Source organism: Myodes glareolus, chromosome 20, assembly GCF_982192425.1.
Source record: "Myodes glareolus chromosome 20, mMyoGla1.1, whole genome shotgun sequence".
NCBI lineage: Eukaryota > Metazoa > Chordata > Mammalia > Rodentia > Cricetidae > Myodes > Myodes glareolus.
The window spans coordinates 55,820,242-55,845,286 of record NC_142045.1 but is presented as its reverse complement, the minus strand read 5'-3'; the positions used below and the strand labels follow the sequence as shown (position 1 = coordinate 55,845,286).

Below are 25,045 nucleotides of genomic sequence, written 5' to 3'. Positions count from 1 at the left end.
GAGAAAGCTAGGCTTGGGTGGCAAAGGACATACTCCTTCAGGATAGACCTTACCACAGCAGGCAAGTATACTGAATTCAATCCATAGCGTTTTCTACCCTCCCTCCCTTCCTGCAGGACCATGGTCCTGTACCCTGTAAAGATTTGTCTCTTGTACTTGTTTAATAAAATGTTGATTGGCCAGTAGCCAGGCAGGAAGTATAGGCAGGGCGACCAAAACAGGAGAATTCTGGGAAGAGGAAAGGGTCGGTCTGTAGTCGTCACCCAGACACAGAGGAAGCAAGATGAGAATGCCTCACTGATAAAGGGTACTAAGCCATGTGACTAACACAGACACTAATTATGGGTTAATGTTAAGTTATAAGAGTTAATAAGAAGCCTGAGTTAATAGGCTAACCAGTTTATAATTAATGTAGGCCTCTGTGTGTCTTTGGAACTGAACAGCTGTGGGACCAGGCGGGACAGAAACCTCTGTCAATACTCCCTCCCTCCCTCCCTCCATCCAAGGCAACATCTGCGCACAGGCTTGCTTCAGGCTCTCGAGAATCAGTCCCGCTAAAAGACATACAAAGCCTGGTCTGCATATCAGCTAAAGAAGGCAACTGAAAATAGAAAGCCCTACACACTGAGAAGGCATGCCATGTGGGCTGTGAAGGCACAGGAAGGCAAGAGGCAGGCTGCTGGAGCCCCTGAGATGCTGTCACGGCAACAAGAGTTGGTGGCTCTTGGGATTGAAGCTTAATACAATCAAAAACTCCTTTAGTCTGCAGCCATATTTCAAATGCTCACAGCCACACATTCCGCATAAACTACAGGAAATATCGACCATTGCAGAGAGTTCCACATGGCCGAGATTGTCCAGAGTGGTCAGGTAAGGGCTATTCTAGGAGGATATTTGCTGAGATGTGAGAGCAGACCCAAAGGAAACCAGGAAAGTGAGAAAGGTATCTTCAAGGGGCCCCCTGAAGGAGAACCCAGGAAATGCAGATTCACAAGGCCAGGTCATAGTGGGATAAGGAACAAGGACATAGGCCAGTGAGGGTGGGCATTAGAGAACTGTGGCCCCTTTGCAAACGGGTGTCTGGGTCGCCTGGGCTCTGTGATAGTGACCACAGAACACCTGAGTGACGTTGGGGCACAGCTGGGGCCACTGCAATCATTCCGAGCAAGGGGAAGGCTGCCTAGGAGGCTTTCTCAGCTGTGGAGGTGGTGAACGTCTGTTAGAGTCTGGATAATCTGAAGGACAGTTTAAAAGGTTTGCTGGTTGGTTGTATCTGGGGTCATAGGGTGACTGCAGCAGAAAGGACCAGCAGCCATGTGCTGAGCTGGGGAAGGACAGCTGGACCTTCACAGCAATGACAGCAGTGGAAGAACGAAGAGCAGCCTTGACTTTGGGCCATAAGATGTCCTGAAGCTTTGCAGGTGTAGAGCGAGCAAGACTCACGTTTTCATCCTCCTGGATGTCCAGGGTGTACGTAATCACTTCCTCCGGCGAGCAGCCTTCAGGCCTGGACCACTGCAGTGTGATCCAGGTGACGCCAGCTCGGACGAGCCTGGGTGCTGAGGGCATCTGTGGGATGTTTCCCAGCGTATAGCATACCACCTCCTGGCTGTAACCACTGCAGAGATGAACAGATGACACCTGAGGACCATGTCGGGAGTCCTGGTGCTTTAAAGGAGGGGAGACATGCCTCTACCCAGCCCCACTGGCGTGGGGTGGACATTTCCCACCACAGCTTTCAATTGTCCTCTTGTGCCCCTAGAATCTGCATTTTATGAAAGCACGCCAAGCTATAAGAAAACAGGCTTATGGTATTATTCCCTCAAAGGCACAGCATGGCAGCACATTCATCAATGTTAGAGCAGCGGCTACCGAGAGTCTGGATGACTGTGTACAAACAAGTCACGGTGTTGAAGGAACATGGGGTTACAAACAGCTTTTCAAGTCTGTGGTGCTTCTAATTCCCTTCAGAATTCCTGAACCGTAGAAGCCTTATCATTCCAACTTTTCTGGTCAGGACACCCTTGAGCTACGCTGCTTTCCAGGCACTGGGAGCAGTTCTGAGACCTCCTGATGGTACAGGAGGATCTCCAGGTGGGTCCACTAAAGGCTTAGTCCCTAAGGTGCAGTCATGAAATGAAGAGATTTTCCCCTTGATCAACAGTTACATAGCAAGAACTGAGACATGGCCTTTTTTCAAAGCCCCTTAATCAATGGTCTCTTTGGTCAGGTCCCCTTCTTCCCTTCCTCCTGCAGCCTGGAGACACCTGCAGACAAAGTAGCCTGGGTTTTCCCTGATTCGATAACTTGGCGATAACATTTGCTCAGCAGAGCTTTCTTTTTATTAGCAACAGTCGCACACATGAAAAGGGAAGACCTGCAGGACGGTGATACAGACCAAGGACTGGGTGTTGGGCGGGGCAAGGGGAGGGCTTCCTTCACGGAGTTCTACTGCTACCTTCCCCTTGGTCCCTAGGACCACTAGTGGGGCTGAGCACAGGCCGGTGTGTTGTCACCTTAGAGGCCTTCTCCCTCCTTAGGACTTCCTCTCAGTGTGGAGGTGGCTTCCTCAAACCTTCAGGCAATGTGAGAGACAGCCAGAATCATGCATGTCTTGAAGGCTGAAGAGCTAGAAGCAGAGGAGAGGCCATACCTGGTGCCGATGTCATTCCGAGCAGCAAGTCTGAAGGTGTAGCCCACGGCTGGACAGAGTTTTGTCAACTTGCAATGCTTCTGGTTCCCAAAGAAACACTGTCTGAAGCCACTATTCCTCTTTCCCTGGAAGAGCAGAGATGAGGACAGGATTATTATCTAGAAGAACGGCACCCAGTGCAACACACTCTTAACTTTCCTGTTTATTTTTATCATTAGCTTTATTGATTTATTCATTGAAAAATTTTTAAAATTATTGTACAAATAAATGGGGTTTTGCTGTGATTTTCCAAATGGATGCAAATAAAGAAATCAAATTACATAAGAAAATGAAGAAGCATTTTTAAACAACTGTTGAAATTTTCAGTTTGGGTAAACTAGCAACAGAAGAAGATATGCAGAGAGGGACCTATGTGGAGCATACACGTTGGGGGAGCTCCTTCAGCCAATAGCCTTTAAGACACCAGCCCACTTTGGGAGTGTTCTCATGTACTATAAATGCAGACAGAAAGTGTGCATGGCCCCTTTTCTTCTGCTGGATTCGGTTCCAGTTCCCAGCACACAGAGGACTGCGGATTGCTACCTTTACTGTGAGTTTATCCCCAAATAAACAAACCTTTGTTATACTCCATTCCAGGCTATTGTGGAACTCTTCAGTACTACATAAAAAGCCCCCACAGGCCTACCACCGAGGCCCAGAGCCCTTTGGACTTGCACTTCTAACAGTTTTGGTTGACAGTATCATAGGGACCACCACTAAGATCCTGGGTGGGTGTCCTGGTCAGTCGAGCATGTAAGTTTCTGACAGAGCTGAGGCTCGCCACCCTGGAAGTGGCCTGGTCTTTCTCAGGAGTCCTCACACACTCCAAAGACCTGTCCCTACGGCTGAACACCAGGCAGGTGTTTGTCTCTTCTGTCACGGTGGCCCAAAGACTCGACATATACATTACAGTGACAATGAGCTGTTTGTTTATGGCTCCCTAAAAGCGGATCACAGTCTTCGTACACATCTGTTTTCTTCCCAAAAGAGTCCAACTACACATGGACTTGAACTTCAGTGTCTGTTAATCCTTGGAAGATTGGTTGAAAGTATACATACCCCTCCTTCCCTTCCCCCTCCCCACTTCATTCATTCTAAGTTTTTTATGAATATGTTTCAAGTTTGTTGGAATACATTGCTGGCTTGTCAGAGGTCACAGTCTGCCATAGCCTGGCAGTTTCCTCTAAGCTCAGCAATATGGAAACTCCCTCCCTCCCCAACCAGGCTTCCTGCTCTCTACCTGCCCTTATCTGGAGGATGATGTCCCTGGGCCTAGAGGACTGACCTTATCTGAAAGCTGTCTCTAAACCAGATGCCTGGCTCTAAAACCAGATTCCTGTTTCATCTTTAGCTTGCCCCTTGGCACAGATCCCGGCTAAGAAGATTTGCTCTAGTTCTGTTACAGGACCTTTCTGCCACACACCAAGCCTTGTGACAGAAGTGTGCTGCTTAACACAGACAAGGGTTTGTCCCCAGGCTCCCCAGTCCTATATATTCCTTGAACTCTAGAATAAAATTGAGCTGTTTCACCAAAATCTGTCTCGGGGAAGGCTGTCCCCATTTGTGCTCACATACAAAGCCCCTTCTGTCTCTTTACCCTCTCGGACTGATGGCCGACGGATCAAGAGAGAAAGGGGACCCTCACACAAGTTCTTTTGTGTAAAAAGAAAACCGAGTAAGGTGTCTGGTTCCCATACATGACTTAGGCTGTAACCCAGCTACTCAGGAGGTTGACAAGTTAAAGGGAGGGTCAAAAGTTCAAGGCCAGTGTAAGGAGTTATGGAGACCCTGCCTTACAATAAAATGGAGTGAGGGGATTAGGAGTTAGTGACAGAAGCAAGCTTACCTAAGTCACTAGGCTGAGTGCTTCAGTGGGATCTTACAGTGCCACAGTTAAGGAAAAGGGTCATTTAAATTGGGCTATAACCACAGATATAGAAAATTCATATAAGCAGTTTTCTAGAACAGTATTTCCACACACAGTGCATATTATCTTATTAGTGGACAATGAAAACAAACAAGTAAACACACTAGCCTGGCACGGTGGTGCACACATGCAATCCCAACATCACGAGGCACAAGCAAGATGATAACCATAAGATAGATCAACCTGGTCTACACACTGAGTTTGAGGTCAGTTAGGGCTACGTAGAAAAACCCTTTTCCAGACAAAACAAAACAAGCTCACATATGAACTAACTAACAAATCCACAACAGAGCCAACATTCTCATTGATCCAGAGACTCCAAGAACACATCTGAGACTCTCAGAGACTCCAGGAGCACATCTGAGACTCCCAGAGACCCCAGGAACACATCTGAGACTCTCAGAGACCCCAGGAGCACATCTGAGACTCTCAGAGACCCCAGGAGCACATCTGAGACTCTCAGAGACCCCAGGAGCACATCTGAGACTCTCAGAGACTCCAGGAGCACATCTGAGACTCTCAGAGACCCCAGGAGCACATCTGAGACTCTCAGAGACCCCAGGAGCACATATGAGATGCTCCAATCACATCCTAAATCAGGAAGCTGGCAGTTTACTTCTAAGCCAGTTTAAGCGTCTCCTTTTGGTAAGCAGGCTGTGAGCACAGACTGAGAGAACATCATACTCTAGGTGACAAATAATTACAGACAGGTGCACTGGAGTAGACAGACTCAACACAACAGTGCAAACCACACTGCTTATAACCCAACTGCCCATCTCCTCCCCAAGCAAGATGGCACTGTCTTTGACAGAAGCCCCAACAGTATTGAAGATTCAAAGTTCTTTTTGTTAAGGGTTCAAAATACATTCAGGTTCAACTATGGAGGTAGAGGATAAAAAGTGAAGACTCTTCCATCGCGACAGAGTAAACTGTTGTGTGTTGGTTCACTGCTGATGTACGCTGATCTTCATCTTGAGTGCTAAGGTTGGTATAGTATATTTATTCATAGGAAAACTTTATATATCTATTTGCCAAATTATGGCCAGTGTCTGATTATACCACATGAGCAACCCAGTGTGTTTGTGTTCCTTTCAGTAGAAGTTGGATCTGCCTTACTTCCACCTCTACTGCAGAGCTCCAAGTAAACAGTGTGAGAAAGGCGGGGCGGCCCTGCCAAAGGAGCTGCTACCATTCCAAACCTTGGCTAACCCAAGTGCCTCTTTTTTCATTTTTCTATGTCTGTCCATTACCTATTTCTGGTACTTAGAACTATAGCCAGTAAATAAAAGAGTCTTTTCCTTACCAGTCAATTTGTTTTAACAAGTAAAAGTCATATTGTCTATGATTTAAATAAAAGTGGAGAGTTGTCTGCAGGAGACACTAGTGTTTGCTTTTCAAGGGGCGTGGCTGTGGTGCTCACTGGAGACCTGGGGATAGAAACATCCTGCGTCCTTCAAGACATCGCTCTGATGGCTTTAGACATAATATCCAAACTTTCCTTCTTATTTCTTTTTCCTTTTACATCAAGTGTGTTTGTGTGTAGTTCTTGTTAAGGTCAGAAGAGGGCGTCAGAGCTCCGGGGCTGGGGCTCAAGGCAGAAGTGAGGCATGGGTGTGGTGCTGGGACTGATATTCCTGTCTGAGCAGTTACATGCCTCTAACCACTGGGTTCGCTCTCTCTCTCTCTCTCTCTCTCTCTCTCTCTCTCTCTCTCTCTCGCTCTCTCTCTCCCCCTCCTCCAACCTTTCATGCAATAACAACCCCAAGATGTTCTTTGACGCAACTAAAACTTAGGAATATGTAGAAAGATTTAGAGTTGGTTGGACCTTGGAATTGAATTTCAGAAGCAGTATTTGTCGAGTTTGATCCGGTGATTAAACTTTGCAGGGTTAAAGAATCAAACCTTGTCAGAAGTCCCTGAGTATAAAGCAAATCCAAGAGCAGGCAGGCTGTCAAAATATTTCAGATGATAGAGAGGTTTCTGAACAAAGAAAACATTCATGTGTGACAGGTTTCCTACTGAGAGGTACTGGAAAGAAAAGAAAAACCAACATCCACGAAAGCTGTTGCTGCTCCCAAAGGGACCAGGGAGAGGTTAGAGAGCAGAGATGCAGCAAGACACTGGGCTGGGGGCAAATGCGGTGACACACACCTCTTGCTGGTCTGTCCACCAGCCTGACTTCTACATGGAGAGGCAAATAGTGTTGAAAATGCAGAAGAAAAAAAGAGAAATCAACAAATACCATTTATAAAAGACCCTCCCCCCAATAATTCATAGGAGGTTTGGGGAAATGGTAACAAACCAAGTAGGATCCTGGGCTAGTAACATCTACGAGTGAAATACTATTTTCTGTGGGCAGAGGTAGACATGATTAAAAAAAAAAAACAAACAGCTAATTCTTAAAGACAGAAAAATTCCTACAAACTGACAGGAAGGACAATATAAATGCTCATGATTTTTTTAAATCAGAAATTAAATCCATAAAAACTGTCCCTGTCAGTGAAGGTTTACATTGTGTAGATCATCCCTTTTACATTTAATAGGATTCTGAAAGAGAAAGAGGAGAGAAGACAGAGAGAGGGAGGTAGAAGGGGAGGGGGGAGGGGAAAAGGGGAGAGAGAGAGAGAGAGAGAGAGAGAGAGAGAGAGAGAGAGAGAAGCTATGGCATGTTCTCACTTCTAACAAGACCTAACTAAAGTGCCATAGGTTTGCTGAGATGTTTCACCTAGAAAACTGTGTGTTTGTGTGCATATATGCACAGTTGCACTCATCTGAATGTGAGTATAGAGCCAGAGGACAATCTGGGTATTGATCCTTGGGCACTGTCCAACCCCTTTAAAGACAGTTTCTCACTGGGTCTGACTTGGCTAGGCTCTCTGCCTTCCTAGCTGGGGCTGTGTCCATCATGGCTTTTACATGGTTTGGGGGAGTTGGATTCAGGTAGTATGCTTACATAGCAAGCATTTAACCTTCTTACCGAGGCAACTTTCCCCCCCATAACTGAAGTCAGTCACTGCAAAGTTCTCTGCTACAATGGCCTTAAGAGGAATGGATAATATCCCTAGGTATTTCAGGTCTGCTCTCATCAATAATCTGGTCAACGATGGGCAGCAGAAGAGCTGTGACCAGGCCAGGCTCTGATTGGTCACCCCTGCTGGGCTCTCTGAGGTGTGGTGCACAGAGAGTCAGGTCCCCAGCAGCAGCAGGACTGCAGCTTGGTAAACCAGGCATGTTGAACACATGCAGTCTGGAGCAGTAGACTGGAAGGCAGGCTCTGTGCTGTCCTTGGTAGGAAATGAATGACAAGTTTGTTCCAATTGGAAAAATGAGAAAGAGTAGCCAAGCTCACACCCTTGGTCATTTTAAGGCAGACCTGGCTACGAGGCTACTGACTTACTTTGACATGAACTGAAGTAACCCCTGCCATGGTCTGACCTGACTGCACTGCCAGAGCCTGTGAATCCCAAAGAAAGGCTGCCTTTCAGGCTCACTGGCTTGCTTCCGTTCATAAACTGTGGCATGCAGCGATGCGTGTTTCCACAGCTCACCCTGAGTTCATTCCAGGGCAGCATTAATCTTTACTAGAATGTGAGACCGTCTTGGGAGCAAATTGGGTGCAGACCAGCCTTGAGGTGCTTCACTTCCAATCTCGAGCCGCTTCCTTCTCCAGGTTTCACGATCCCCACCCCTTTGTAGCCCAGTGGTACCAGCTCATCACCCTCGGAGCTATTTTCTGAGCAGGGCTCAGATGCTGTCCCCGCCCCACAAGCTCCTGGTCAAAACTGCTCTCGAGGAAAAGGACGAGGACTTGCCAGCCAGCTGGCTTGTGTTCACGGCATCTTCAGACCTTCCCATTCCTGAGAGCCCATCCCTGTTCCTTTTTCCTCTTCTTTTGGAAGAAAATGCCACTCAGTTCACCCCCTGAACCCCACATTGTGCTTGTGGAAGCCTGGTCACCATCACAGTATGGCTACGGTTCAACTGGCCTAGGCTGCACACTTCATCTGAACCGGGCAAGCAATTGCTTCTCTTTATGCACATTCTAAAGGAGTCCACCATCTTCAGGGAGAATAGCCTTCTAACAGAACTGAACCCCCATGGTCAGCATGTGTCCCCCCATCCCCCCATACCCCATTTGGCTGCTTGTAACTCTACACTCTCCGGGGTCCTGCTCTCAGAGGAATGGCAATCACCGGCAGCTTTCTCTGGCCTGGGAAAGTGTTCAAGCATGGATAGGTAAGGGCGAGAAGGGAGTTCAGGGAGGCGCCTGTGTGGACACAGCAGAGCAGGACCTACTTCTGCAAACTCTGAGGACAGGATGGGCACTCTAGGGACAGAGACCCTTTCCCCAGGCAGTTCAGATGTCTCACTGTACACTTTATCTTAAAGTGAGATTTGGGGAAGAGATTTTGAGAATTGGACGACATGTTTCTCTTACCCCCTTAGTGCCTATTTAAATATTTCTATTTTTCTAATCTACAGCTTAAAATTAAAGTTGGTTATAAAGTAAGTTTATAGTTTTGGGAAAGTAATTTACCCCCAACCAAAGGAACCACTTTGCTGAACTGTGGTGAGTCACCCGAGAAGTGGGACACGGGATCCACTTCTCAGGAGCAGCAGACACTCAGCGGTGGGGTCTGACACCTTCAGAGAGCAGGCACAGCGCCTTTCTTTTTGGGGCACAGAAGAACCAGGGGTACACTCTTCCAGCTTGCTGGGCTGCACTGAGGGTCTTGTCCTGCCCTCTTACCGAATCCCTCCTCTCTGGCTCTCTCTGTCTGTCTCTGCTTCTCTCTGTCACTGTGACAGGGTCTCACTTCAGAGTTCTGGTTGGCCTGGGACTTGCACGGGGTACCCTCTCTGCCTCCTGTGTTCTCTGACTACATTTCTGATACCTGTTTCTCCCATTCTTCTTTCTCGCCTGGACACACAACAGAAAAGCAGGAGTAGAAAAACCATTCTGTGCTCAAAAGTCTGTGATCTTGTATCTGACAGCCTGAGGGCACAGCGCTGGGCATCCGGTGGTGTCTGTCAGGACTAAGGCAGTCAAGAGAAGCCTATGACACAAAGGAGTGACCTGGGACATGGGACGCTTTTATGCTCTATCTGTGGAAACATAAAGCCGTTCTTCAGGCCTCACAGCACAGGGCTTGTGTCTCTCAGAACGAAGGTAAAGGAGGGACACACACAGCTTCTGGAACAGAGACAAACGAAGCATCTGCCTCTTCGTAAGAACATTCACTTTGTAATCCTGACCACTCCGAGACCACCATGCTGTGAGAAATCCTAAATCCATTAATGGCTTCTAGACCAGAGAACCAAGTTGCTCAGAAGGACTCCCACTCAGCCAAAGGGCCCTCCCAGCTGCAACTCGGGACTCCACAGAGCTGACTACCCATCCATGAGTTCAGTGCAATCCCTACTCCAGGATCCATGAACACAAGCAAGAGTCGGTAGGGCTGGGATGCTGTCGTCCGGCAGAGTGCTCTCCTAGCACACGGAGACCTGGGTCTGATCCCCAGCATCACATAAATGGGGTGAGCCCACACATCTGCAATCCCTGCACATAGAGGCAAAGGCAGGGTGTCAGGAGTTTAAAGACAAACTAGTCTACAGAACAAATTTGAGGTCAGTTTGGGACACATGAATCTCTGTCTCAAAAACTAACTGAAAATTGTGATCACTGCAAGCCATTGTTGTGGTCACCTGTTACTGCAGATGCTGAAATCATCACCAAACTCCTAGACAACAATGATTAACCCAAACTGCACCTGCAGCAATGCCGTTATTTCATCTACAGAATTACAATTTAGACCAAATAAAACTCTTGCTTCTTTCTTTCTTTTTCTTTTCTTTTTCTTTTTTTTTTTTTTTTATAGTCCTGAGGGTGGAACCGAAAGGCCCTGGCACAGCAGACAGGTGCTGCACTACTGAGCCACATTCCCAGTCCCTGGGATAAAACTCGTTAGCATGCGATTCCAAGGCCTGAGCACAAACACAACAGCTTTTCCCAGGACCTCAGCTCCGAGCCGGCTTCCGGTCGCCAAGGGCACACAATGACAAAGGGTCCAGGAGAAAAGCCACTTTACGGGAGGGTCGGCTTGCCTGGAAACTAGCAGGGAGGTACACAAAAAAGTACTTGATGCTGTTTCTAGGACCTGACTAAAATTAAGTTAAAATTAAAGTTAAAATGTGTTTAAAAACAGCATGTAACTGTTTGTGTTAATTTGTCAAAGAATGTAACAGAAAGATTGAAAACAGTAAAAAATACTTTCTCAAGTAGTTTTCCCGCTGCTGAATATCCTCGGAGCAGCTGTCTCTAGTATGTGGGAAGATGGACTTTCTACAAGGCTTGGCTCCTGCTTCAGGAACTTAACACTTCTGGGCTAATTCTACACACATAATTCACGAGCATCCCAATTAATTCAGGCTCGTGTTTGCCTGCCAGAGCAATTCTGTGCACTGTGGGGGCTGTGGTGCCCTGGCTAACATTCCCAGTCAGCTTGGCACCACCAGCGCTGGAAGCGAGTGTGTTCAACAGAACTGGCACCAGTAGACGAAGCTGGCTGGTATTTTCAATTACCTTGAAATTAATAGATTAGCAATGTCCCCTGTTTATTTTCCACAGCATCTTCATTCTTGGCACACAGGAGTAAGAGTGGGGGGTGGATGGCTGACTTGGTAAAGCGCCTGCCGTGCAAATAGGAGGACCTGAGCTGTACCCCAGAATCCATGTAAGAAAAGGGTGTGGTGGCACATGCTCGCAATCCAGGGCTGGGGACAGACACACAGATTCATTCCCAGGGCTGCCGGTCCTACTTGTCTGAAAAGCACAAAACAAGCAAGGTAGACAGTGCCCAAGGAATGTGACATCTGCCTCCACACACACCTGTATGAACACACAAAACTAAGAAGGCTAGGATGAGGGTGCCAGACCCCATGGTAAACCAGCTCTCTCTGGCTACATGCTTGGATCCGTCCTGTGATCAACTCTCTCCACTGTCGTACTGACATTATTTTCCAAGGTGCCTAACTGCCTGCTATGTTAGTTACATGAAGCTAATGGTGTGTCATCTACTTTGACCATGGCTATGTATGGGGTGCAGACATGGGCCAAGTAATTGAGCTGGGCACTCTCTGCAGAAACATAGTTTAATATGCTAGAAATGCAACTGAAAATCAAAGAAGTGAGGTTGCTCTGGCCAAATGAACTGCTGCCAGGTTCTATGCTATAGTTTAGTCTGCTTATGCATCTATATTTAGATGCTGTTCCAGTACTGGCAGACCCGAGGCAACATCAAAGATAAATATTGGCTTGAGATGTGCTCAGCAAGCTATATACTAGGTGGGGCTCATAAAGGGGACCTGGGGACACTCCACATCTGGGTGGATTTATATATTTTCTAGCGCCAGACCCCACTCTGGTACAGCAGACCCTCATACTGGTACAGCAGACCTTTCTAAGGCAGGAAGTGGGGTGGGGTGGTCCGTGGCTGCAAACACTGAATAACCGGCTTACATTTCATCCTCAGGAACACCAGGTATTCATTTCCCAGGAGAGGCCTGGTTACCTGAAGCAGGACCTAGGCTTAGAGGAGCTGATACGGCTCTGCTACACACGTCTCCAGATCCTGGTACAGTCAAGGGCTTTGATGACCACTGCAAACGTGTTAAGGGTGTTCCAGGGAAGGGGGAAGGAAAGGAGCAGAGCGAATTAACAAAAGCAGCAGTTGCCTGTGGTTGGGGAACGGCTCAGTCTCACAGCACCTGAGGTAGCAAGTGCCTGTAACGTCGGTGTTGGGGAGGTGGCGGCCAGAGGCTACCGGGAGCATGCTGGCCGGTCGAGCTGAACTGGTGATCACTAAAGTCCAGTGAGAGCTCATGGTTCAAAAGAAAAGGTGAAGAGGATGGAGGGAGACATGTGACATCAGCCTCCGGCCTCCACATGTTTACAAAGCGTGTGATGTGTGTGCAGACAGAGAGGTCTGTACAACTGACACCTGAACTGAAGGATGGTTGGCCTTGGGCCACCACACAGGCAAGGCTACAGTGGCCGCCCTCCAGCTGGCAGTAAGCATGACAGATACAGTGGACAGAGTAGGAGTTAGGGATCGAGGCATTTGTGATTTCAGGCAGAACCTTCCTTATGAAGTCTGCTTCCCACCCCATAGCCCCATTCTGCACATGCAGCGAATAGAGAGAATCTGCCTCTGGTGCCAAGATCCTAACTGGGAGGGGGAAGGTGCTCCTCGCCTTTCAACCGCGCTTCTGACTTCTAAGACCTTTGTGCTGACTAGTTTTATGTCAACTTGGCACAAGTTAGAGCCATCTGAAAGGAGGGAGCCTCAACCGAGAGAATGCCTCCGCAAGATCAGGTTGTAGGCAAACCTGTAGAGCATTTTCTTACTCAGAGATTTATGGGGGTGGAGGTGGGGTTGTGCCATTGTGGGGGGTGCCATCCCTGGGCAGATGGTCCTGGGTTCTAAAAGAAAGCAGGCTGAGCAGGCCACAAAGAGCACGCCAGTAAACAGCACTCCTTGGTTTCAGCATCAGCTCTGGCATCAGGTTCCTGCCCTGCTTGCGTTCCTGTCCTGACTTCCTTCAATGGTGAAGAGTGATGTGGAAGCCCCAGCCAGAGAAGCCCTGTCCTCCCCAGCTTGCGTCGGTCGCAGCATGGTCACCTAAGACACCTTCTTGGCTGGGTTTCTTCATCTGGTTGGAGAAGCCACTGGCTCTCTGACAGCCCTGGCTGCGGTGGTAAAGGGTAAAGCACTGCCATTTTACTTGGTCTAGTAAAGTCTAGCTTGCTGCACTGGAGCTGGAGACCAGCTGTGACAGACGCATGCCCAGTGAGCCCTCGACCCCACTCAAATCCCCATGGGTACAGTCACTGGAAAAGACCCAAGACCACACAGACTTGGATAAGCAGTACCTCCCCTGGACATTCTAGCCAGTGCTGTCAGTGAGGAACGGAAACCAGGGTTTCTGATTTCCCTCATGGAGAAAAGGTGGTGTGCCATGCATGTATACAAGTGTCTCTCTCTCTCTCTCTCTCTCTCTCTCTCTCTCTCTCTCTCTCTGTGTGTGTGTGTGTGTGTGTGTATGTGATCATGAGGAGGTGGCTCTTCATATCCTGGTATACCAGGAAGCAGAGAGAGATAGACCAGACCTATGGGGAGATACAAGTACCTTCGCCCATCAGCCTTTACTACACTGCACATGGGAGAGGAAGTGTTCAAAACAGTAGCCTGTGGAGGCCACTTCAGATTCAAGTCATAGCAAGCTATGTGGTTCTGTGGAGCTCAGCATGTCTCTCTGCTTGGTGGCACTGTCCTGACTTGCATCCCCATGATAACTTTCACTTGACCAGAAGAGTCACATGGAAACCCACTGTGACGAGAAGCACTCTGAGAGGGTATTGACTTCCGAGCCATGCGAGAGACCAGTTGACAACAAATAAGTCACCAAACTCCTCCTGTGGAGGCAACTCAATCCTTCAGTGCGCTTGGCTGCCCCGACCCCCAGGGACACTGAGGAGCTGCTCTATGAGTCTGCACACACCCAGGTGGTTTGTGCAATGCAACTGTGGATGCAGCATGGCCTGTGGTCTGTTGGCAGGGCTCATGGGCTCTCCCTGACTGGCAGTCCACTCTTAGTTCCAGAGCTGCAGGCTCTCTAGTCGGCTGGGAATGCCGATGTGAACATCTATCTCAGCCAGCTGAGTCACATGTGAGAAGATTCTTGTGAACTTCAATCATCTCAACCCACAGAACTGTTCTTCTGGTTCTTCCACACATCCCAGGCAGAAGCTAAGCCAACAGCACTTGAACATCTCTCTCTATATATATACGGCCTGTCAGCAGCAATCCTGTTTAAACTCCTGGCAGAAGACGGTCTATTCCCAAACAGTCCCTCACAAGGATTTACATGTGGAGGGGTCAGTACACAAAATTTTCTGTTGCTAAGTCACCTTATCCAGTCCTAATGCAGCAGTACTGCCAGACAACAGACGCTGTCTTCCCACTGCAGAGACCCAGGCTCAGGGATACAACTGATTGCTGAGGTATCGTGACCTACAATCAGACGACAAGACCATAACCTATCCCAGTCCAGAACAGTTCTTTCTCACTAGTGAACACAAACAACAGGCTCAGGGGATCTGCCATCGCTCTGGGCGATGAGCTGAATGCCCGTGCACACAAGTATGCACACAAGTACGCACATGTGCACACAAGTACGCACACGTGCACAGCAGAGAAGAGCGTGACTTACAAGCCGACCTTCCATCAATGCTTCCTTTACAGAGCTTTTTTTTACTAAAATAGAAAAAGTTCCTATTTAACCAAAAAATGTATAACTTTTTAAATTTCTTTTTTAAGCAAAAAAGACCAGTTCTCCATCCATTTAGAAAGCTTCAGGCTGAGAAGGCACGTACCACGTGGGAATCCAAAGGCTCCACTGCTCGGTTCCCTAACCTACAGACCTCTATAATCTCCTAGTCTATCATCAGTCACTCCATGTGGGTTTAAATTTATGGGGTAATCACATTAGCTATTGGTAGATAAATACAAGAAGCTATCCCTAACAATTTCCATGAGTAAGTCAAGCCACCATGGAGTAATTCTTCTAGAGAACTCCCTCCCACCTCCACTACAGGACGCTGGGAGAAACACAGAGGAGCCCAAGGAGGATGGGCACAGCCCTCCACAAATCTAAGAGATTCACTGGGTAATCCACAGGAACCGGAACCAACGCTACTTCCTCTTTCTCTCACTGACTCCCTCCGGAAGGATGCTTTGTGTTGAGAAAACCAGTGTCTAACCACTGTCTGCCTGCTGTTTCATAAAACTGCTGAGGAGCCTGGGGAGAAGGCTCCTTAAGTGACATCCATAGCACACAAGTGTGAGGACCTGAGCTGGGATCCTTAGAAATCCCGAGACCAGGAACTGCCCTGGGGAGAAGTGGGAGGGAAGCCTGCTGTCAATCATCCAATAGAGACCCACCCTGACAATGACCTCTGCTGCCAGGCTCCTGCCAGGGAGTCCCCTGGGGGGTCTCTGGCCAGACACTTATCTGCAAACAGGCAAGGCCAAGTTCTCAAAGTCCAAAGGTCACATGAGTCACAGCTGCAGGACCCTTGTTTGGTCAGGAAGAGCCACACTACTTCAAATAATGAAAACTAACCCGCATCAAGTGAAAAACTGATCTCACGGCTGGGAAGACAAGGATTCCAGAAGGTTCCATTCTTAGATGCTCATACCCACCACAAAGTTGGTTATTCCACATGGATTTAAAAATTGAGGAGCTACCAAGTTAGTTACTAGGGCAAAAAATGACCCAGTCTTTTGTTGAAGCCCCACGAGTAACTTTCAAGTGAACTCTGAGGAAGAGCCGGCCACAGGCTTGAAGAAGAGTTGTCCCCACTGAGCTCTCCTCCCCTGCAGCGCAGAGGTCAAGGCCTGGTTTTATTACAGGAATACTCGTGGAGCGGAGTTGCCTAGAGCATCTACTTTCCCGGGGCCACCGCACTGTGCTGAGTGGGGCTCCAGAGGACCTTGGACACATGGTACGTGAGTGGAGAGGAGCATCTTCCCTCCAAGTTATCACCCTTGGCCCAGCGGGAGGACAGAGGGCGGGGGAGCTTCCTCAGTACAACCTTCTTTGAGACTCATCCATCTTTAAAAAGCGGTTTTACACTTGTTCATTGTCTTGGCATGGGTCTTCGAGTGCGTGCATGTGTGCAAGGCATGCATGCGGAGGTCAGAGGACATGTGAAGGTGTTATCTCCTCCCACCATGTGAGGTCCAGGGATTGATTCAGACTGTCAGACCTTACTCCCATGGCTTTTTTTTTAAAAAAAAACATTTTTCACCCATCTTTCTTAGCCTTGGGCAGTGATCTGTTCCTCTCCATACCCCCACAACTTTTCTCTACACAGGTTTATTTCCAGTCCCTGGACAGCCAAGCCTCTGGGTGTGCGGCTGAGGCAAGGCAGTGGACTGAGCAGGCAGGGCTGGCTGCAGCACAGTGCCCGTCTCCCAGTCGCTTACACCACCATGCTGTACTAGGGCAGAGACTAGAAACAACCCTGCACCAGGTGCACTGGCTCTAGGAACTTCCAGAAGGTTGCAGAGGGGTAGCCAGGGCTTCATATGCTTTCACTTCCTGCAGGTCAGACGTCATTTTCCTTCTCTGAACATCAGCTTTGGAACCAGGGCCTGGGCAGCACGGGAATGCAGACTCAAGTGAGCCACTCTGGGGATGGCCGCGGATCCTCTGGTCGCATTTGGAAACAACACTGCTAGGTTATTTTGGTAGGAATCTCACCTCTAGACTGATGAACTGGACAAGGATGAACTGTTACTACTGTATGTAGTCGCACCGCCATGAACTCCTAGAAACCAGTTTTCAACCTTTTTAGGTGAACTGAAGGAGAAACGTGGGGTATAAAACAAAGAAATAACTGGCCAGAAAAATGAGGAGGATTTGGTTAGGTTGGTCTCATTTGCATATCATTTACATATGCTCAGAAGCACACAGGAGAAGCACCTGGGAGCCTGCTCAGCTATCAGGGGGGGAGAGAGCTACCTTATCATTCTTCCCCCACAGTCTGCCATGTGGAAGCAGGAAGGGTATGCACCAAGAATGAGTAAGTAATAAATGAATACACAAATATCACTGAAAACAATCCTGAGTACTCGCTGACCAGAAAAGGTGAGCACCAATCACCTGCTGTGTGACAGCAGGGATGCTTGCGAGATGATGACTGTCCTGGCTGCCACTTCACAGACTGGGTAACTAGAAGTTAAGCTGCGTGACATGAAGCTGGGACAGAAGGTCCACCTCCTAGTCTGTGCTCTCTGTGATCATCGGCTGCCAGGGTTGCTGTCTCCTAAGATGGAGGCGAACGTGAAGCCACAGAGCCCAAGGAGAGCCCTTGTTGGCCTGTAGGTAAGGGCAGCCTGGTATCCAGCAGAAGCCAGCAAAGCCAACACCAGCAGGAGTGGGAAGGTCGGAGAGCAGAGACAAAGAAGCATCAAGAGGGCGGGGGATGAAGTAAAAATGAGGGAGAAGAAAGGAGACCACACAGGGGAAGGGACAAGGCCCCTGGCTAAGCACTGTAAACTCCTGATGACCAGTCCACGGTGGGGAGCGCATCAACCCTACGGGAAGGAGGGAGCTGCCCTTCCACCGCTGGCTCCTTCAGGGGCCTACCTAGGAGATTTTCCACTCAATTTCTCTGACTTTTCCGACCTTAGATTGTCACCATCCTAAGAAGACAAACAGCAAAAAGCATGGGACAAAAAGTCACACACAGGGGCTAAGGAGGTGGTTTAGCTGGTACAGTGCCGACAGCATCGTGAAGATCTGAGTTTGATCCCCAGAACCCACGTAAAATCCCAGGTACAGTGCCACAAGCTTGTGATTTCAGCACTGGGGAGGCAGAGACAGGCGGACCCTTGAGGCTTGAGGGCCAGCCAGTTTAGCTTAATTGTTGAAGAGAAGACTGTGAGATGCCCTGTCTCTAGCAGCAGGGTGGATGGTCGTGAGGAACAGCACCCGAGTCTCTACTGGCACACATACAGGGTTATATACAGCCAGGGGCTACAGCGGGGTTCCACTGGCCACTAGAACCACTTTACAATGGAAATCTTTGGAAAGGTAGAGATTTCATCTATCTGTACTGATGAGGGACTTCTAAGGTTCTAAGGCCACCACGGCAATTATCCTTGGTCACTCAAGCTGTTAAGATGCAGTCCAAATACAAATACAGCCTACAGAAGGCAGTGAAGATCCCATGTGTCACTTCAAAAAGTCATCGCTAACTATTTTATCCATCTAAAATGCTCCCTTTGAAAGTTGTCCTCACCTGACAAGTCGTGTTTTTGCTCATGCATACATTCGTTTTCAATCTCTTCGAATTCAAGTCACAAAGACTAGTTAACTTCAACTATCCCCCCTCCCCGCTCTTTTTTTTTTTTCTTCACATTTTCTATTTTTTAAGTCCTTAGGCCCTTTCTCAAACCACAACAAGGGAGACTGAAGCACAGGAACAGACGACCCAGGAGCCTGCTAGGGGCAAGAACTGGCCATGCACACGCTTCTCCTGCAGGAGGTTCTGGGTGTCTGGTGTGACGTGTGAGGACGGAGAGGCCGTGGGCACTGGCTTGTGGCAGAGTGGCTCTGAGGACAGCCTCCCTCCATCATGGGCACTGTCCCTATCACACAATGGTCTAATCCACAGGGACTCACGCACGACAGGAATGAGACTCCAGGCGCTGTTCTACTCCCAGACAGATATAAGGAAGACCATCATGTCATACAACAAAAAAGAAACTAAAGCATGCTTCCCCAACAGCAGGCTTTGCCTTATCAAAACCACCCATGCAGTGGAGAGAACACAACCAACTGCTACGACAAATTAACGCCGGGGGAGGCGCTGCGAATTCGGAGTAGATAAGACCTCGGCTTTCAGTAGCACTGCGTGCATCAGAGCAGGTAGATTTATTTTAATGCACGATCCGCTGTGCTGCTTCAATCTAACTGCTTTTCCAAGCCAGCAGCTCCTGAGCAAAATGACTGTATTGATGTGGCATTTCCTTTGTCTGACACGCCTCAGGGAAGACCAGTATCTTTGAAATGGCATTTGAGTGGATGAATGTAGAAAGATGCTTACCTCATCCCATTCTAAAAGGTAGCTGGTGATTTTTGAACCATTGTCAATTGGAGCCTAAAAAAGAAAATAATGAAATGAGACTGGAGAAAGCTGCTCAGAGACAAGCTAGCAACATGGTCAAAGACAGTGGCTGTCATGGCTCCATGCCATCCCCTCAGAGGAGGAACCAGCAGCTGCCGCGGGGCCTTGGTAGACAACATTACCTATGACCTTCTACAGCTCAGCTCTAGGAGCGGCTCCCGCCCCGACAGGCCTCCCTGGACAGTAAAGCACACCCAGTCCCACCGCTATCGTGCTCCTACCCTACCGTGCACATACTACTGTGCAGCCTGCGCCCCTGGGACAAAACTCACTGCACAAGAGACAAAAGACCGCTGTGCTGCAGGACACTGCTTGGAGCTGGGGGCAGGAGCACTCATGCCTGCCATTCTGTGACCCCCCTTATAGCTTTGGAGTTTTGTTTTGTTCTACTTTTCCTTTAGGTACGTAGGATTAGAGAACCAGCTGCAGCATTAAATACCTCCATCCCCACGCTACCTCCTCCCACCCTCCCTTGTACACAGGTGTGTCATACGCACACACACGCACACACACACACATACACACATTCACACACACATGCACATTCACACACACATGCACGCACATACATACACACACATTCACACATACACATACATACACACACACACACATTGACACACACGTGCGCGCACACACACACACACGCACACAGATGGAAAGATTACATCCTCTGGATAAACTACCAGAGGGTACTAGCCCTTCACATGTTAGCAAAAAGAGGCGTCAACATTTCCTGTGCTCACAAAAGGAAGCTGATACCAGTGTCACTGAGAAGACAAGGTTCGACAAGGCAATGAGAACGTTCTGGGAAAGAGAACTTTATAGACCTGAACTACTGGAAGGGGTGAAGCCACCGGGTTATCGCAGCACAGGCAAACAGTAGGAGTCTATCTTGTCTCAAAAATGTGCTTGGGTTTGGTTCTTTCTCAAGAGAGAGAGAGGTGGGCCCAGTGAACTCCACCACACCCTTGCAGACAGAACCACAGCCCAGCTGTCTGCTTGCCAGTAAGTAGTCTGGTGTGAGCTGTTTAACATCAACATGGAAATTTCATTTCAAGGCTGAAGATCCGCGATGGGTAACTGGGAGACTATACATAAATCACCCACGAGTACACCCAGGTTTCTAAGAAGCACTCAGCAGACTACAGCTGCTACTTTATCATCAGGGCTCTGTAAGGGCTAAGGTCCCATCTTCCCCTCCCTTCCTCCTTCCTGCTGAGCCAGCATGCAGGTAAGTGCTGTGGGCTGGGAACTGGTGGTTTGAGCTCTGGTGGGTTTGAACAGGGCAGGGTAGGGATGTAGATGAACTTTTAAGTAACTGGCAAAACTTTAAGGAAAATCCAATTCTTTGGCTTTCTTAGGTTCTTTCTGGAGTAAAGAACAGGTGGCAGCCAGAAGTCTCTGGTGCTACCAGGGAACCCGCACCAGGCACACTTAAATGGACACTGAGCTGAATCCAGGGCCTTATGTTTGCCGATAACTGAATGGAACAGGGTAGTTTTGGTCTCCAAGTGACCTCTCTGGAAGCTGCTGGTCCACCTGAGACCCGAATACCACCCGAGCAGAGCAGAGATGTATCAGTGATTCCCAGTTTTAAATCTGTAAGACCCCGGGGTCCCTCTGGTAATCTTCAGATTGCTTGTATTTTTTCAAAAGAAATAGATTTTAAATCTTTCCTTCGGGAAAGATAGAGTTTTATTAACTCACGTCAACTTATTTTTAAATGACTGTATAACTGCCAAGGGATTAACCAACCACGATGAGCTGTTGTGTGCTAAAACTCTGAGAAGGGGAAATCACTGACCTGCATTATCCCTGGAAGCCAGGAAGGAAAATAAAAAAGTTCAGAGTCTAAGCCAACAACACAGTCAATGTCAGCCACTGACTATGAGCGCCTGGCTACACACACCAGCACACAGTGTATGTCACTCGCTACTCTCTCCCGGAATCTCGCACCCCTCCACACTCTGGACCACAACCCTCCATCATCTCCATCTGCCTGATGGTTTCTAACGACAGTTTAGGATACCAAGACAGAGAAATAATGATTGTCAAGGGGGTAATGGTCCGTTTGCTTGGAAACATGAAACTGTGATTAACAGGTTAACTTTAAAGAAGCGACACACACTAAGATCGCTTGCTAGGCAATGGCTATTTTTAGACATACACTGTATTTTATGAGAGCTACTACATGGTTCAGGCTGTTAAAAATAGGAATCCTGATTGAGATAATGACTAATTAGTGAAAATTAATCAAGTCTTAATGGAGTACAGAACACAATATATTCTGGGAAGCTTTAACTATTAAATATTTCACCTTAGGAAGAAGCTCCAAGAACTCAAACCTACTTCATCTGTAAACCTTCACACTGCGTGCTGAAGTTTCCAAACGACTGCAGACATGAACTCAAGTAGGAGAGTGATGAAACGGAGGTACTTATACCACCAGGATGCACCGGGACATCTACCAAGGTTCTTCCGCCACCTCCTCTGCCTCTGCCTGCCACACAAACGTCCACTTCCGATACATCCTAACTGGGTTCATGTGGTGGTTACACAGGAACCTGAGTCCCCGTGCAAGCGAGCTGTCTGAAACAGCCCCTGACTGCTCCCACCGAGCAGAGCACGTTCTTGGCATTTTACTCACCTTCCACTGCAAGGTGAGCGAACTTCTGCTCCTGTGTGCCAGCTTGGGAGGGAAGGGGCACTCTGGTGCACAGCTGTGGGTGGTGAAACTGACTGGCTCAGAGCAGGACCCTTTGACGGAATTGTACATGGCATACACCCTGCAAAGGAAACGGACAGGCAGAATGAGCGTCAGTACATGAGAGCTCTGCTTCATGGACTTTCCAGAGCTGAGCAGAGTCCTGACACAGGAGCACACTGTGCTTGCTCGTGTCCTTGCCTAGGCCTGGCCAGTAAGGACAGGGACAACCACCTTGTTAGGATTGCTATTCAGCCAGTTCCCACCCAGCCCCACTGCAATGGAGCTAACTCTGCTGACTGGAAAAGACACTGTGCGTAAGAGAGTGGAGCCTCACTCCCAAAGTGGCTTCCATACATACACTAAATGCCAACAGGCATGGCCTGGCTGTCTAGAAAAGGTGAGAAGTGCACTAGCTAGGAGCTGTCAGGAAGGCATGTGAGGCAGCGATCAGAGTTCACAGACTGCAGGGAATGTGCGGAAGCACAACTGGGCAGACTCCTCAGCATCGCTCAGAGCACCGTCAACATCTCCGTGCAAATACGGACACATTCCAGAACAGCCCATCCACATGCATATTTAATGCCCACGCGCAGCACCAAGGCTAATGATTTTCTCTCTACGCTCTGAAGCACTTGGCTCAGCATTCAACACATGTGCCTGATTTTAGGGTATGTAAATCAAAAGTACTGAGCACAAATGTAGACTCAATTCTAAAAGGCAACATAAGAATCCATCTTGAATCCATTTATGCTGTTTGCCTTCTGGGAGGACATCATAGCATTTGAGGCAAAGAAAGGATACCAATTATGAGACTGCTCCCTGGCCAACTGAGAGAAGGTTCCTCTGGGCACACAGTGTAAGATGAACAGGATAACACAAAACCAAACTGCAGTGATCCACCAAGATCATGTCCACATGTCAGATGGATTTTAATGAACAATACATTGTTGCACACATGGTGGGGTTCAAGCTTAAACTTTATGTCACAATGCTCCAACTCAAGTCGTAAGACTGTGCCTAGACCAGGATACATGTGTGGGGGGAGCTGGTGTATTTAAATATCAGTACCTATGAATTTTAGGATTTTGATGAAGATCACCACATAGGAGACAGTCAGATGCTGTGTATCCCCAGTCCATGGTCACAGCACCTGGGCACTAGAGTGCAGGCCTGGTCCCTGCAGGAAGGAGGTCGAAGTGGGGTGACCGTGAGTTCAAAGGTGCCTTGAGCTACAAACCTAGTCAGTCTTCTGTCAATGTAATACAAGCTACAGTCATTTGAGAAAAGGGAACCTCGTGAAGAAAATCCCGTCATCAGATTGACTTGCAGACAAGCCTGTGGGACATTAGCTTGCCTGATGATTAATGTAGGGTCCCATTGCTTAATAATCAAAGTTCATGGTGGGCAGTGCCATTCCTGGGTAGGTGGTCCCTAGATGGTATAGGAAAACAGGGAAAGCAAGCCAGAAGTGCAAACTATAGGCGTGTTTTCTCCACGGCCTCTCCCACCTCCAGGTTACTGTCGAGTTCCTGCCTTGACTTCCCTCGGTGTGACCTAAGAGTTTTAACCTCGAGCCAGGTGTGATGGTGCATGCCTTTAACCCCAGCACTCCAGAGGCGGAGGCATAGTTTTTTGAGTTCAAGATCAAATTCCAGGATAGCTGGGACGACACCCACTCTCCGAAAACAGTGGAAAACTGAAATAAACTCCTTGCTTTCAAAGTAGTTTTTGGTCATGATGTTTTATCACATCAATAGAAACCAACGAATTACAAAATGAGGTCTAGGGTAGGCTACGCTGTATAGTAAGACTATAGTGTTGCTATAGTACAGTAAGACGCACCAAGAAAAGATAGATGAAGAGGACAGGCCACCATATATGACTCCACGTGCAGATCTAACTATGTCATTGTCACCTTCCTGGAAGCCTCAGTCATCTAAGCTGAGTACGGCACACTCCACATGTCACAAAATGACCCCAGTACAGTCATGTGACCTAAAGGAAACACTATGAAGTTAAAGAAATTTGAGATCCACTAACCAAGTAACATTCAGGCTATGCCTGAGCTTTCATAAAACAAACTAATCTAGAAAGTAAACCCTTCATTTTTAGGACAACTGAGGAAAAGTGAGCAATCTTCGAGTTTTGAAGATACTAAGAATTACTATTGTGTTTTAAGTGGCATGTGATGATGGTGACATTATTTTAAAATGAAATACATAATATCTAATATTGACTTCAGGATATTTGATTAAACAGAGTTTGGAGGGCAGAAGTAAATGTCTGAAGTGGTTACCCACACCACATGAAGCCACGCTGCTCATCTTTAACTGTGGTGGCTGCTAAATTCGGTGGGTGGGTGGGTGGTGGTAGGAGAGCATGCGCTCAGCATGTATGGGGTCCCGGGCTCAGTCTCCAGCAAACCCCCTCCAAAAGGGGACAGTTATCATTCGTTTACATGAGAAGTTCAGTGATTTCACATATACAAGCTGGTTAGCAAGGAAAAATGAGGTTAATTTTAAAGCATACCATTGATGTGCTGCATACAGTAAAAACTGATACATTATCTAATCACAATAGGATTATTTATTAATCAAAACTGTTCATCAAATAGTAACTAATTATAACTCTAACAGTGGCTTGCTACATTCTTACCCATGATGTCTAGGAAAAAGTGAAATCTTTGAAAATGATGTATATACTAAATATTCCAGGGGCCAGCAAGATGGCTCAGTGGTTAAAGGCACCTGCGGCCAACCCTGATGACCTGAGTTTGATCCCTGGAACTCACGTCATAGCGAGAACCCATTCCTGCAAGCTGCCCTCTGATCTCCACGTGCAACCTTCCCCCAAATAGATAGATAGATGATAGATAGATAGATAGATAGATAGATAGATAGATAAAATAATTCAAAATTTTCCACATGAGGGTGATATGTTTTCCTTAATATCCTGTAA

The 25,045-nt window shown here is 47.9% G+C and overlaps 1 protein-coding gene and 1 long non-coding RNA gene across 6 annotated transcripts in view; one reads left to right on the top strand and one right to left on the bottom strand.

Moving 5' to 3' along the window:
- Positions 1–25,045, bottom strand: part of Fndc3b (fibronectin type III domain containing 3B) — a 292,925-nt gene that overhangs the window by 49,740 nt on the left and 218,140 nt on the right. For all 5 annotated transcript variants that reach the window (XM_087899629.1, XM_087899628.1, XM_087899630.1 and 2 more), the window contains 4 exons: positions 22,028–22,166; positions 19,297–19,350; positions 2,654–2,778; positions 1,444–1,618 (listed from right to left, as the gene is read on the bottom strand). In XM_087899629.1, coding sequence (XP_087755755.1) covers positions 1,444–1,618; positions 2,654–2,778; positions 19,297–19,350; positions 22,028–22,166 — 493 coding nt within the window. The remainder of the gene's footprint in view (positions 1–1,443; positions 1,619–2,653; positions 2,779–19,296; positions 19,351–22,027; positions 22,167–25,045) is intronic.
- Positions 20,360–23,808, top strand: LOC146890013 (uncharacterized). The gene is made up of 2 exons (XR_014999283.2): positions 20,360–20,611; positions 21,703–23,808. It is a non-coding gene; the product is annotated as an uncharacterized LOC146890013 (long non-coding RNA).